The sequence below is a fragment of the Lathyrus oleraceus genome, chromosome 3, assembly GCF_024323335.1.
Source record: "Lathyrus oleraceus cultivar Zhongwan6 chromosome 3, CAAS_Psat_ZW6_1.0, whole genome shotgun sequence".
Classification (NCBI taxonomy): Eukaryota; Viridiplantae; Streptophyta; class Magnoliopsida; order Fabales; family Fabaceae; genus Lathyrus; species Lathyrus oleraceus.
Window position 1 is genome coordinate 24,793,458 of NC_066581.1, and position 15,842 is coordinate 24,809,299.

A 15,842-nucleotide genomic window follows, 5' to 3' on the forward strand; every position below is an offset into this window, starting at 1 on the left:
ACGTTATATAGCACAATAGAGAAACAAACAAAAAAGATAACAATGAAGGAATATGTTCTCATGAATATTTTGAACATGATAAAGGAGGTAAGAACCATATGATTTTCATTAATAGCATGAACATGAAGAATGAAGATAGACAAAAACAATCAATACACAAAAATATGTAACAACAAGCAAAGATTAGTTATTTTTCACATAAACATGCATATAAGAATAAGCATCTAAAATATTTAAGAAACTTAGTTTCAACATCGATTGAGCATCTAAAATATAAAAGAAACTTAGTTTCAACATCATGGGAAGGAAAGTCGTTTTTCTAGGGTAAACACAACACAGATAAACAAAATCAAATGATTTGATTTCTTAACATGTTAAATGAAGTAACATCATCATCCAATTTGAAAGAAACTTAGAAAGCACACTTATTAATGTCTGAAAACTGATTAAACACTAACTGATAAACCAGATTGACCCAAAATAATGAATGAGTTAAGACGGCGAACATGAACATGAACATGACAAGAAGATGAACACGAAGAAGATGAACATGAACCACATGAACACGAAGACGATAAGAAGATGAACATGAAGAGTGCGATCTGCCACAAAAACGAATACACAAGAAGATAAGCACAACACGATGAATACAAAAAAAAAACTGACATGAGCATAAGAAATATGCAGTTACCTGAAACAAAGATGGCAATAATGATTCTAGGTTGGAGGTTGAAGAAAGAGAAGACAAAGAAGCTTTGAGTGGTCTGCAACATGTCAAAAGAAAAATAGAAAACGAATAAAAAAACGTATTGAAATGAGAGAGGGAATGTAACCCAGGTAAATGAAAGAATCGTTGGGTAAAAGTGTAGTTTGAATTGTTTCAATACAATGGTCGCGATCGGGATGATATGGTTGTTTTGATTGGTCAAAAAGATTGATTTAGTAAATTACATAAACGGGCAACATTTAGTGCAAAAGTAATTGGCAAGGAAGGAAAGATTAGGGAGATCATATATATCTTTCAAACTTAGTTAGATTGTTGATTACCTATTTTCGAATCTAACATATGCTTTATTTTACATGTTCCTACACTCATACAACTCCTTTAATTTTTGCCACAACTATTAAACATCGATTTAAACTTCAACATTCGGATGTACGCTCAAATTCAACTATGCATAATGTCTTTCATATTTTTCGGTCAATATCAAATTTATCATCCACTCTAGATTTTTTCTCGTTTAATATACATAAATCAAACCAATTAAGGCTCTGTATTCCACATTCAAGAAAAAACCACACAAAGAAGAAACTTTTTTCACTCTAGCAATTAAATATAGACAAAAGAAGAAAATTTAATAGACACAATCAACAAAATCTAATTTTTGAGCACAATGAAAAAAATGTAATTTACCGGGAAAAGATAAAACGGATAGGAATATACATATCCATAACATAACTAAGCTTGAATGAAAAATCCTACCTAAAAATGTTTACTCTGAATATCAAGACATGGAAACTATTACCCTCCACACCTCCATGCTTCAGTAACCGCAACCTTCCGTCGTCTTCCTCAACATTCACCACAGTCACGATGCAAAACCCTCCACCCTCCAAACCCCGCAGAAAATCATCCTACGGAACTTCCCGAAAATCAATTCTCAGAAAATCCTTCAAACAAGAACAAGTCACGTTCACCGCACCTTTCTCCGACGAACCTCATGTTGCCATAATCGGCGGTGGCATCTCCGGCCTCCTCTGCGCTATCTACTTAGATAAACGCGGTGTTCGCTCAACCGTTTTCGATACTGTCCGTTACTATTTTACTCCTCTGTCTTCTCTTTACTTCGCTGATTTAATTTCATTCCTCTAAACGCAACCTAACAATGTCGTTTGTATTTAGGGTATTCATGGACTTGGTGGAAGATTGGGAACTAGGGTTATTGATGCTAATGATAAACATTCTTTGATATTTGATCATGCTGCTCAGTTTTTTACTGTTAATGATTCCAGTTTTGCTCAACTTGTTAATGCTTGGGTGGATAAGGGTTTGGTTAAAGAGTGGTTGGGTACTGTAGGAGAGCTTCATAATGGTGGTGAATTTCTTCCAATTTTACCATCGACTCCGAGATATATAGCGACTAATGGAATGAGGTTCCTTGCTGATTCATTACTGTCTGAGGTTATTCTTCATTACATACTCATTATTCACCTTTGTTTTTAACTATCAAGATTCTAATTCTATTGACTTAGCTGAGTTTACCTAATAACTTAACTTAACCGTTTAGGAGAACTTATGAAAGCGAGCTCCATTCCATTTTATTTTTGTGATAAGAATCTGGATCTTGTGCAGACTCGGTTGGTGAATGTCGAGAGGCCGTGCTGGATCAGTAAATTGGAGCCATTTAATGGGATGTGGCATTTGAGTGAAAATGGGAAACCTTGTGGGAAGTTTGATGCAATTGTTATTGCGCACAATGGTAACTTGATAGTTTCTTTGTTTGTTCTCTTCAAAATAATATAGTCAAATTATGTTTCTACATTGTTATCGGCCTTGAGTATTTAAATGTAAACAGTTGTCTGACTTATGGCTTCTTCAGTAACTATTAATCTGTTTGCCAACAGGAAAATGTGCAAACCGTTTGCTTATGACATCGGGTTTGCCATTAGTGGCAAAACAAATGAAGGTCAGTCTAGGGCATTCCCTTTGCAGTTAATTTGGCTTGATAAACTGGTACTCTATTTTCAGCTTTATTTACTATTATACTCGTACTCATATTACTTGTTGTTTCTGGTGTATTGTCCATTGTGTTAGAGGTTGGAGCTTAGTTCAATATGGGCACTTCTAGCAGCATTTGAGGACCCTCTTCCTTTTCCAGGGAACACAGGAGTTCCCTTTGAAGGAGCTTTTGTTAGAGGAATTGATTCAGTGTCATGGATGGGCAATAATACCAAGAAACTACTGGCTCCCCAGAATGATGGTCCTCACTGTTGGACCTTTCTGAGCACTGCTACTTATGGAAAACAGAACAAGGTTCCACAGGTAGGTAGTTAAATTTTAAACAATATATGATATTGTGTTGGGGTAGCACCTATAGTAGAAAAAATGGTGGAAAATAGGCTTAGATCGTTTGGGCTTGTAGAGAGAAGATCTGTAGATTCTGTAGTAAGGAGAGGAGATCAGATGAAGAGAAGTCAAACAACTAGAGGTAGAGTAAGACCTAGAAAAACTATAAGAAGTTATTAAGAAAGACCTCGAGATTAACGATTTGAATAGAAACATGGTCCTAGCATAGAACATTATGACAAAAGTTGATCCATGTTCTCGAGTGTTAACTTTGTTTTGCGGTTACTTTGGATATATTTGGAAGGTACAAAGGAGTAGCATATTGGTAGGATTTGATTAATTTATATATTATGATAACCTATGCATTTCCATTCATCGTGCAAGCGACGATTAACACTTTTAATAACTTAAATGTGAGCCACATTTTATTTATCAGGAAAATATACCTACTGTGACATCATCGAGGGTAAAGGAAGGAATGCTAGAGGGCGTTGAGGCTGCCCTCGGATTATCAAAAGGGTCACTTCCTAAACCTTCTTATACGAAGCTCCAACTATGGTAAGAGTCAAAGTATTATTATTAGTTGATATTAAATGTCCTTCAGCCATGGTTTTGGTCAGGTTGGGTTTACATAATGTTCTTATTATTAGTGGCTTCTCAAATGGGGAGTTGCTTGACAATCAAAATGTTATTATTATAAGTGACTTCTCAAATGCGCAGTTGCTTGACAATCAAATGTTAATACATGTGGTTCCTGAGTAGCATTTCTTGTGTGATAGTTTTGTGCGATAGATATGTTGTCAACAGACTGGATGGGCTAATATTTATGTCCTCAGAGTTTCTAAAATATTGGTAGCTCTAAAACGTTGTATGTAAACTTAAATCATTGAAAGATATGCAGGGGTGCAGCTCTTCCAACTAACACACCAGGAGTTCCCTGCATCTTTGATCCCTTTGGAAGGGCTGGGATATGCGGTGATTGGCTACTAGGTTCTAATATAGAGGCAGCAGCCTTGAGTGGAATTGCTTTAGCTAACCATGTATGTCACTTTCACTTGTCAATTTATGTGGTTTGTTTGCCACAGATTTTTTTAATTTGCTAATTGGACACCTTCAACATTAGTAATTCAGTTTTACCACATTGTGAAATGCCTTAACAATGTCCTTTTGCAATTCAAAATCGTGTTTGGACATTTTGGCACAGATTGCAGACTATATCCAAAGTCCTGGAACTGATCCTGGAGAGTTTGCTGTTGGTTTGAATCAAGAGTTTCAACCACTGGAAGGCCATGATATTGGACAATTCCCAGGTTTGAGGTCAGAAGAAAAGATGAATGAAGCCCAAGTATATGAACTTGCCAAGTAGGCTATGGTGCTCCTAAAGCAGGTCACTCCTCTGGTAACACAAGATTCATTTCATATCCATGCAAAGGAAATTTCCCTGAAAGTAACGGCACTGATCTTAAAGAGAGACTGAACTTGAAACTCAAACTCTCCATTCGGGAGAAAGGGACCTAATACCCCTAAACAGCTACATGTAATGGCAAAAGTTGTAAGTTACTTGCCTCTGTAAAAGAAAGAGATAGTGACATTATTGTATTATTGGAATGAAAAGTCATCTGTTCTCTTTCTCATCCCTTATTAAAAGTTTTTGTTCTTTAAACTTTTCAGGCTTGAGAAACTTGAATTTGATTAGTTAAAAACTGTATTGAGTGTAGGTGTTTTCTTCAAAATCAGAAACAAAACTTCTTATTCTTCACATTTCTAGGGTGAATTTTTTTCCAGTTTATAAACAGCATATTTTGTACATAATATAAATAAACTTGAACATTACCAAGCAAAGTAATACACAGATAAGATATTGGTCTGTATAATATTTGTCAAGCAACACGCAATTGAAGTGCTTTTTTTATAGAGTTGTAGACATATGAATGATATGTAGATTTTGTACACACTAAACTTGACAGAGTAAATAGTATTTAACAGATATAGCAACACATAGAAGCTTTAAATATTTCCAGGCAGTTGTAACTAATATATTTTTATTTTTATTATTATTATTATTGTTATTGTCATTATTATTATTACTATTATTATTATTATTATTACTATTATTATTATTATTATTATTATTACTATTATTATTATTATTATTATTATTATTATTATTATTATTATTATTATTATTATTATTATTATTATTTGTAGTAGTAGTAGAAGGAGTAGTAATTTTTATTCGGTCTATTAGTCCATTAGGTTAGAATAACATATATATAAATATATTAGTGCTTGTACATAATTTATACTTTATATTATTCCACTTTCACATGAGCAATGCTAATAATAAGTAGGTTTTATTTGCTTAAATTCCATGGCTTCCCTTCAAAGCCTGTTACAAAATAACAATCAAGATAATCTCTCTTCATCTCCCTTTTGAATTAACAAGTTCTTTGAAGATTTTAGTCGGACTCTCACTGGAATCGGAATCGGAATCTTGGCTAAGGTCATGCTGACTTCCAAGGCTCAGGTTCTTATAATGGTTTGCCATGTTGTCTCCCAAGTTAATTTCTTCAAACTCATTTTCATCAACTTGAGCTGAAGAGTGAGTTGAACCATCCTTGTTTTCTTGCAGGTTGAGAGCAAATTCTAGATTCCACAACAAATCATTCATGGACGGACGATCAGTTCCGTGATCAGACAAGCACTTTTCAGCTGTGTCCACAAACTTCTTCAAGCTTTCTGGCTTTATAGTTTCCTTGATATGGGGGTCAATGATATCTTCTATTGTTCCTTTTTGATTGCAGAGCAAAGCCCATTCTGCAAGACTAACTTGTTCCTTTGGAAGATTAGTATTCAGAACAGGCCTGGCACATAGAGCCTCAAACAGGACAACCCCAAATGAGTAGACATCAGATTTTTCAGTCAATTGTTGCCTTCTGAAGTACTCAGGATCCAAGTAGCCAAAACTACCTTTCACCACGGTACTAACATGGCCAGCGTTCATCTCTGGACCAGTTTTTGACAATCCAAAATCTGATACCTTGGCATTCCAGTTATTATCCAAGAGAATATTTGTTGTTTTGACATCTCTATGAATGATGGTGTACTTGGCCCCTGTGTGAAGGTAGTGAAGTCCTCTTGCAGCCCCAATGCAAATCTCCAATCTTTGCTTCCACGTTAGAATATTTAAAGGTTTGATGCCCTTATACAAATGTTCCCTAAAGGTTCCCAGATCCATGTAGTCATAAACCAAACACATCTCATCATCTTCCTCACAAAATCCAATCAAGGACACCAAATGCTTGTGTCTCAACTTAGAAAGCATCTCAATCTCCGTCTGGAATTCATTGACTCCTTGTTCTGATTGTGGATTTGACCTCTTAACTGCCACTAACGTTCCATCATCAATGACACCTTTGTAAACCTTTCCAAATCCACCAACCCCAATAACCAGGGACTCATCAAAACTTTTGGTTGCTTGCTTTATCTCTTGTAAGGAAAAATATCGACACAGACCTTGAGCCATGGCAGCGAGGTTTGCACTAGCAATGCTCTTCCCAGACGTGGATTTACTGGCATTTGTGTGTGAGTTTCCGTATATGGGAAGCCAGCTTGTGTTTGTGGATGACCCTGGAACTCTCTTCTTCTTGTTGAAGACAGTAATGCAGATTGCCGCCATAAAAGCAAAACCTGCAGCACCTCCAGCAGCTCCACCAATGACGGCTTTCCTGTTATATCCTTCGTGTGCTTGGAAACCTCTTTCCTCCGCTTGATCTTCTAGGAGCATGTCTGAAGGCTGAGGATTGGGGCCAGACAAGTCTGTGTCATTGAGCTTGAATATCTCCACCCCATTGAGTATGGCATCATAGAACTCTGGCTTTGTCTCAGGTGCTGGCTGCAGCGCAAGCCAAAGTTTTTCATCCCCTTCACCGTCTTGGACATATATCACATAGTCCTTATAAGTCGGCACGCCTTTACCTCCTGTCCACCCAATAACATCAGCTTGAGGCTCTGCCGTTTGGTTGTTGATAAGTATATTGAAAACAATCTCGTTCACCTTGGAATAATAATATTCACAGAAATGCAACCTCACGAGGTACATGGAATTTGGATCAACTTGGAAAATCCACGTGAGGTTGTATGCTATGTTCGCGTTCTTATCATTTCCCATTGATCTTGAGGTTGAGTAGACAGTTTCAGGAGCAATGTATTGTGGCATAGTCTGGTAGTTGATTCGAACATCCTTGGTAGCTTTGTTGGTGACACCTGTGGATGCACCATACAGGTAAGGCGTGTCGTCGTACCACATCCTAGAAAGGCCAGAATCTTGGGCTGGAGACACATACTGCCCACCAACGTTTAATCTAAACATGGTTTGCAAGCTCATGCTTTTGACTTCTACTTTTTGTTCAACATACCCTACCAATGCAGCAGAGTCAAACAATTCAGGAATCGGGATCAATTGAATGCCATTGACGAAAGCAAAAGCACCTTTTTGCTTGTCAGAAGGTTTAAAGGTAAGAGTCAAAGTATCCGAATTCAAAGGAGCAAGGGAATACTCTCTGTCAATATAAGCCAGTGAGAGGGCTTCACAAGTGATGTAAGCACTGAAATTGCTGAGGAGGGTAATCCCATTAGCAGCCACAGAGAAATATGAATCAGAAGGGCTGAAACTGCCATAAAGAGACGGGTAAAAATGGAGCCTGAGCCAATAACGTTTATCGCGTTGAATATTGAATTTGTACGTTGTTTCTGATGTGAAAATTCTAGCTGTCATGTATGGAACCAAAGAAGAGAGGGAAGGTTCTTGGTATGCGGCTTTAGACATGATTGAACCATTGTCTGGTACCAAAAACTTATTATCAGGACTCCATTGTCTTCCATCAATATCTTCCGCTCCTCCTTCATTCAAACCGCAACCCAATATCAACGAACCGGGCTCCTCTCTCCATGCACCGTCAATGCCATGCAAGAAAACGAAGATACCAACTAGAGAAAATAACAAACTTGCATGCTTATGCATGTTTGAAGAGAAAAGATATATATATTTCAGGGCATACAGGAAAAAAAAAATTTGTCCCCACAAATTGTTATAATTTGTGATACAAGAAGGATTTTCCTGTACGCCAAAAAAAAAGATAGTTTCTTTGTTTGTTCTTTTACGCTTTTTTGATGGCGGGGTGTTGTTATGTTGTTAACGCCCCCATGGAGATTGAAGCAAACTAAACCCAGCTAGCTCGAAAGCCAAAATGATATTAAATTTTGTTATGGATTCTAATTTTGGTGTTTTTCTTCTTTTTCTTTTCCATACTATTAAAATGGGAGGTGCGGAGGAAACACTGTAATTGAATGAATTGGATTTGTTACAACTTACAAAAATTGTTTGAATATGATACTATGCTATATTTACGAACAAGTCAGCATAATACTATTATTATAAACAGTTGAATAAAATTTTAATTCTTATATTCTAAATTATTATTAATTAAAATTACATTAATAATTTTCTTTAGTAATTTTCGAAAGAGATTTGAATGTTGTATTTAGTCTACGAAGCCAAACTTTGATAAACTAAAGCATCACTTCAAAGATTTTTTTTAAAAACAAACAGAATTCAACTAATTGGACTTTTCATACATGGTTTGAGTCTGGATGCACTTTGGGAGAGATTTTATCATGTGACTTCCAATTTTGACTTGAAGCCTCTTTATTTTTTATAATAAATTATCTTTCACATTATATATCTTTTTAATTTTTTTTTGTAAAAGAAAATTTCACTATGGGAAAACTGATAAATATAGAAAATCTTGTACATCAAAAAATCTTGTATGAAAACTTTCGTAAAAAGAGAATTTTATCGGATTTTTTAAAATTCGGTATGAGTTTTTACTAGATATTTTGAAAAATCTGGTATTTTTTTTTATTTTTACCGTTTTCTTTTGAAAAATTGAGCATTTTGTTGCAGATTTATCAGATAGTTTGGAAAAATCCGACACTTTTTGGGTAGGGGTGTGTGCGTGTACCAGAGGTTTTAAAAAGTTCGGTATATTTTTTATTGGATTTTTTAAAATATTCGAAAAACATTGAAAAGTATCGGATTTTTCGCATGAACTCAAAAAATTCGATAGTTCATTATGCTTCATTCGTGTGGTCTAGATCGCGATGCTTCCCCGTAGATTTTATATAGTTTTTCACCAGTGACATGTATGTTTGATTTACATGCTTAATTTTTTACTTGTTCAAAACTTAACAGGCTTATGATATTTCTGACATTGATAATTTATTCAATTTACGTTGTAAATGATAGATACTTGAATATTTCTCTCATGTGCTGACGTTTTGGCATGGGTACAGTCCGTTGGTAAACAACATGATATTATTGTTGTTACTATTTATTTTGATACTACAAATGGGATCAGAGGGAGAAAAGATAAATTGATTATGGATTGTGAGAGAGAGGAAACTACAAAAGAAAGAATGTGTTTGAAGGTAGTTATAATATGAAAGTGAAATATCCATTTATGTTGAGATTTGTGCCAAGTGGAAGCGGTTGAATTGTTACGGTTAATAGTGAGTTTCACAATCATATACTAGCTAAAGACTTAGATGACCATGACATATTAGGTCATTTAAAAGATCATGAAAGAAAATTTGTGAATGACCTGACCAGATGCATAACTGCTTCTTTGAAAGATAGAGATATAGAAAATCTAACGAGTGTTACATAGGTGTATAATGCAAGATACACATACAAGACGAGCAAGAGAAACCCGTTGACAAAAATGCAACATCTGCTGAAACTAATTCATGATGAGAAAGACACGCACTAGTGTTTACCGTCGAAATTGGTAAACAAGCGCTAGTCTTCCAAATTCAAAATAACTTGGTTACTCACAGGATCGACTAGATTGATCCAAGGACATGTGCTTTTTTTAATTTAGGTTTTGTAAATGATGAACATTTCGACAATGTTATTGGCTTGAAAATAACGTTCAAAGTTTAAAAGTAAATGCAGAAATATAAAGAACGATGTAAAGAAAGCTTCAAAATAAAATTGCAATGAAGATAAATGGCGAAAATGTAAATGATTTCATAAAATATAAAAGTATGGTGATCATACGTACATTCTCTCAACAACTCGTTTTTTCAATACACAGATACTTAGAGTAAATTTGTGAGTTTTGTACAAGATGTAACACCCTGAATCCTAACCACTAAGACTCTTATTTATACTAATTCGAAATAACTGTAACAAACGGTCTCTTCTCCAAAAGATGACACGTTTTTGTTCGCATGTACTCCACTATCCATAGCTTTCCACGTGTTATCCTAAAGAAACAAACAAGGCCCAAAACAGTTATGAGCCTTATTTGAATTCACGCTCCGTCGAACACAATCCCATCAAAATGCTTTTGTCGAATTGCAATTTGAACCTAAAAATATTTATAAGTTCCTAACCAACATTTTCTTCTACACAAGGAAGTTTCCTCGACTAAAACTCCTTCTATCGGAAGAATCATATTCATGTATTCTTTTCAGAATATTCCTTCACATTTTTTCTTCGCATCGAAATTCCAGCTAACAACTAGACCAGAAACATGGATGATTCAAATGTTGTTGCTAATATATTTGGACGCATCATGATTAAGTGAAGTTGTTGAACATATTTCATTTGGTGATGATTTTTAATTATACATACAAAACAAACAGGTTATGCATGTTTCCAATTATTTCTATATTCATTTATTTGATTACGGGTTGGAAGTTGCTGATTATTTATTGTACATACAAAACAAACAGGTATCAACTACCACTACTTAATATTGTTGGTGTTACAGAGAAGCTAAAAATGTTGTTTATGGAACATGAAAGGGAGGAAAACTCCGCATGGGCACTAGAGAAGCTAAAAATGTTGTTTTCTTCTTGGTTATGGACCGTGAACTGGCATTGATGAATGTTGTAGAAGTTGTGTTTCCAAACTTAACTCATTTGTTGGGCATGTTCCATATTTCATAAAATGTTAGTATGAAGTGTAAGGAGTATGTTGGATCACATAGACATGAGCATGTTATGGATCTATAGAACATCATATATTCGAATACAGAGTATGAGTTTTTTTGTACACCTGAGCATTTTGAGATTGTATGTGCTGATATTCCTAAATTTCTTCAGTATGAGCACGAAACTTAGCTGACACCATATAAAGAAAGTTTTATTACTGCTTGGACTAATAGAGTCACTCATTTGAGGAACACGACAGCAAACAGATACCTTGTTTAGACTTTCAATATGGGTGAATCATTACTACTTATCAAACAATTACATCCTTTTTCTATTTATGTTTTTTAGGATTGAGTCTATTCACTAGAAACTAAAATACATGTTGACAACTAGCGGGAGAGATTTATGTAGAAGTTGTGAACACCATGTTGAAGTTGCAATTAGGTTTAATTAGTGATAGATCCATGGAAAGCTTCTAGTATAGACACAAAATATTGCAATTAGTTTTATTGACAACAGTTATTGGGTTCAGGTGAAGTTGAAACCCAATTGTCCTTTGCCTCCCGTTACATATCGATGGAGACAGAACTGTAGTGAAGGTGCACAAACATGGGAATCAACATATGCAGGATGTATTAGGCAATGGGAAGAAGAAACTAGGAATTCAACATAATTTGTTTTAGGGAGCTTCAATGGTGAAGTCACACAATTGACTTCTTTGGTGAAGTCATTTTAATTGGCTAATATAATACCAACTGATGCCACATCAACGTTATAATGCATAAAGTCTATGGTGAACATTTTTTTATATGAAACTTTTACTTGTTGCATATCAGTCCCTCATTAACTTAATAATAATTTACAAATTAAAAACAACTTTTATTTGAATTTAAAATTTTTTATTTGACAAAATTAATTTTACAATTTAAAATCCTAAAATCCTAATTCCTACCCACATGTTCTTCGATATCCGTCTTCTTCTTATTCCTTCTCCCAATTTGGACCTCTTCCCTGAATCCCAAATTCGTATTCGACCTCTATTTCGTATTACTTCTATTTAAATCCCTAAATCATATCCCTTTTATTCGACCTCTTCCCTCTCACCCAATTTCCTAATTTTATTCTTGTTCGATTTTTAGCTTTCAGAGCAAACATTCATGTACTTCGTAGAGCAAATATTCCATTTGAGTCAAAAGTGTTAGACGGTGTGGCTAGTGATCGAGAGGGGGGGGGGGGGGGTGAATAGATCACCTCTTTAAAATTTAACGGATTTAACGTTTAATCAGAGTTTTCAAAAACAGCGGAAAAAGCAGTCCCGAATCGACTTCCGTCTATTCTGAACTGCTACTAGAAAGCCGGACACGCAAGTGCAGTTGCTGGATTTTAATGAGAATGACAGAAATAATACACACAGAATTTTAACAGATTGAATGCGCTTATCCTCAAATACTATTTCCAATGAACACAATTTAGTTAACCGTTTTGTCAAACAGTTGGTGTGTGAGTGTTTGATGATAAACAGCAATGGTGTATGATTAAAGGTTTTATTATCACTGCTGTCCAGAATTATGATCAATCACCACACACTAACAGAAATTGCAAAACAGTTTTGAAACGTAAAGAAGATTAAGGTAAGAGTACGATACGCAGAGATTTGTTAAGGAAGTTCCCCACGTCGTCCTCGCGTGTGGGTACGTCTCCCTCTCAATTTCAAATGAAATTGAGAACTTTGATTATCAATTATTGCCGAATCCGTTGATACAAGGTTTTGATACAAAGACAGAATTTCTAAACTCCAAGAACCTCTTCTTGTATAAACCTTCACTTGATCTGAGCTCGATCAAGATTTTCCTGCACCAAGTTGCAAACAATTCACCGGTTCCACGACCTGCTTGCGAAATCCCCCGATCTCCAAACGCAACGCTGCGGCTGAATCTGTTCTGCAAATGTGACTCCGAAACCCTCAAGAACACACCAGTTCTTGAAGGACAAACCAGTAGGTTTTTCCTAGAAACCCCCTTCAATCTTCGACTCAGCTAGATCCTCGATCGTTCCACTGCAACCCACAGCTAGATCCTTGATCACACCACTGAACGTTATCTCAATGCTTCTTTGATCCAACGAACAAGAATTGTTATGTGTAAAAGTTCTTGAAAGAAAGTGATTGAGAAGATGAAGAAGATGAAGTCTCTTTCAGGTTTCTATGTGCTCACTGACAATTGCTCCAACACTTCTTTGATCTTGTGTTCAATTGTCTTTTTGCTCAATGAATTCGTGTCATCATCTGCTGTTGAAACCTGTATATATATGCTGCAAAAACAGTTACTGTTATGACTTAAAACAACCTTATGTATTGATACACAGGAGTGTGCATCGATGCATACTGTAAGTTGTATGAATATTTGGTCAAATTAATTAATCATGTATCGATGCAGGAGTCGTGTGTATCGATGCATGTGATTTTTACACTAATATGCATCGATGCTTAATGCTCATGTATTGATGCACAGGCTGTCTCAAGTGGTCATGTATCGATGCAGAAGTCGTGTGTATCGATGCACAGAGTTTTTGCCCTTTCATGTATTGATGCATGGCTCGTGTGCATCGATGCATACTGAACAGAAGTTGTTTTGTGATTAATCAAAGCTACATGTATCGATGCACAGATTCATGTATTGATACATACTGTTACAAAATGCATTTTAATAGTTATTTTAAGGAATTTTTCAATGTACATTTATATGTGGGGTTATGCAACAATAGAATGGGATGAATCACAAAGTAAAAACACAAATATATCATGTAATGCAATGCACAACCAATTTGGATGATGTTCACACAATTTGCTATCATTAAAAGTTAATTCAAGTTAAAGAATTCTTTCACAAACTCCCCCTTTTTGATGATGGCAAATTCTTGGCAAGATGTGTGATACTCCCCCTGAGTTTGTGCATATCTGCATTTTCTCCCCCTTTGTCAACATCAAAAAGAGGAAGAACCATAGTTATCAAGTAGAAAGTGAAGCAGGGCATGGCAAAAATGGATAATACGCTATCAATCACAAAGAAAGAAGCTGCAAGTTAAAGAATCATTCACAAAGAATCATTCAAACAGTAAGGGCAATAACGAATAGAGATAAACAGAAACTTAAAAGCATTTAAAGTTTGCAAACGAGTTTAGGAGTTACATAAGCTAGAATATATAATGTGCAACCAAATAAAATGAAATGCATTGGAATGAAAGATATGGTGGGTTAATTTGGATTGTGGCCACCACAGGATTCCTCATCATGTCTGTCGGGGTCTCGGTAGCTTGGCGGAGGTGGAGGAGGAGGCATTGTGTCTGGATTTTGTCCCATGAAGGAGTATTGCCTAAACCGATTCTGAACCTCAATGCTTCGAAAGCTGTCCATAATCCCAGGATTTTCACGGCAGTCATCCATAAAGCCGGACATTTCGTTGTAGAACACTTGATGCCATTTAACCAAGTCTTGGTGCCAAGCATGTTGATTGTGATACATCCGTGTGTGCTCATCATGCCAGTCACGATGCTCATTGTGCCATTCAGTTTGTTGAACATGCCAATAGCGTGCTTCTTCGTGGCGTTCTTTGTTGACAAGTTCCATCTGTTGAAGCATGTGAGTGATGTCGGCATTTGGAGTTGAGGCTGAAGTACCACCGGAGAAAGGAGGGGCTGTAGGTTCAGGTACGTAGTTGGTGGGAGACCACCTTCGTGGCACCCACTCACCCCAACCAGTATTGGCCTCAGCTTGAGGCACATCTGTTTCAGGCGCATCCTGCATTTCTTCATCAGGCTGTTCTTCAGCAACATGGATGCGTTCAGAAGGCACGTCAAAGTTGTAAATTCTGGTTTTGGATTTTCTTTCAAAAAAGTAGAAGCATTTGCGATCTTTGTCCCATCGATATCCCATATGCGATAGAGTGGCAGAATCAAATTCTTGAGCTGCAGATGGAGATAGGAGAGGCACAATAGGTATTGTAACTTTCCAAAACTTTAGAATTTTCATGACTTGAGAGGCATACCCTAGCGCTACAGTTTTGCTGTCTCGCACATAAAATAGACGTTTTACAAAGTAGTTCGCCCAATTTAAGTGAATCTTATTTTGCAGAATGTAGAGAAGATGTATGCTAGGCCTATCCAACCGAGAGTGGCCACTGTTGGTTGGACGCAGAATGTGTGTAATGATCCAGTGTAGAATACGCGAAGTTTGTTTGATCATACCTGACGTGACGTGTTCGTCCTCACTCAACGGTCTATCAATCTTTAGGATAGAAGTTGTAAAGTCCTTCAGGTCAAATTCAGGATCAAAGTGCAGGTCATGCCAGGACTTGAAAGCCATCGACGGAAGCGGCATTTGAAACACCGTTTCCCAATCAGAGGCTTCAAAGGTATATGTTCTGACTCCGATAGAACACCGGAACATATAGCCTGGACCAGTGTGTAAACCAGCATAAAAGGCCCGGATGAAATCCTCATGATAGTCATCTTTTGTAGATAGAAAGGACCCAAGTTTTTGTGCATGTAACAGTTCAACTACTTCATTTAGGTGCAGGTGAACAGCATCTGTTTTATCAAAGATATGAGGTTTCATTACCAACCTAGCCTTGAAGTATTCCTCAAATTCAGCAGCAATGGCAGGATGAAGAATGTCTAAGGCATTTGAAGGAACATCTGGTGGTTGCTGAGGCGTACCGGCTGCTTCCTTTCCCTTTCCTTTTCCTTTGGCTCTGGCTGGAATGGTGCGTGGAGGCAT

General features: G+C 36.4%; 2 protein-coding genes across 2 annotated transcripts; one reads left to right on the forward strand and one right to left on the reverse strand.

Moving 5' to 3' along the window:
* Positions 1-1,425: 1,425 nt before the first annotated feature.
* Positions 1,426-4,701, forward strand: LOC127132225 (uncharacterized). The gene is made up of 8 exons (XM_051061137.1): positions 1,426-1,810; positions 1,904-2,182; positions 2,354-2,480; positions 2,626-2,687; positions 2,816-3,043; positions 3,504-3,625; positions 3,969-4,107; positions 4,272-4,701. The coding sequence occupies exons 1-8, from the start codon at positions 1,490-1,492 to the stop codon at positions 4,431-4,433; spliced, it is 1,440 nt and encodes a 479-aa protein (XP_050917094.1). The 5' UTR covers positions 1,426-1,489; the 3' UTR covers positions 4,434-4,701.
* Positions 4,702-5,365: 664 nt separating this feature from the next.
* On the reverse strand, positions 5,366-8,285 carry LOC127132224 (receptor-like protein kinase ANXUR2). Its single transcript, XM_051061136.1, has one exon. The coding sequence runs from the start codon at positions 8,088-8,090 to the stop codon at positions 5,490-5,492; it is 2,601 nt and encodes an 866-aa protein (XP_050917093.1). The 5' UTR covers positions 8,091-8,285; the 3' UTR covers positions 5,366-5,489.
* Positions 8,286-15,842: the final 7,557 nt, after the last annotated feature.

Excerpts from the sequence above, each read along its gene's own strand:
- LOC127132225 (XM_051061137.1), top strand. The coding sequence starts at position 1,490 with ATGTTTACTCTGAATATCAAGACATGGAAACTATTACCCTCCACACCT. Across the intron at positions 2,481-2,625 it reads AATTGTTATTGCGCACAATG|GAAAATGTGCAAACCGTTTG; the intron begins GTAACTTGATAG and ends GTTTGCCAACAG. Across the intron at positions 3,626-3,968 it reads TATACGAAGCTCCAACTATG|GGGTGCAGCTCTTCCAACTA; the intron begins GTAAGAGTCAAA and ends AAAGATATGCAG.
- LOC127132224 (XM_051061136.1), bottom strand. The coding sequence starts at position 8,090 with ATGCATAAGCATGCAAGTTTGTTATTTTCTCTAGTTGGTATCTTCGTT.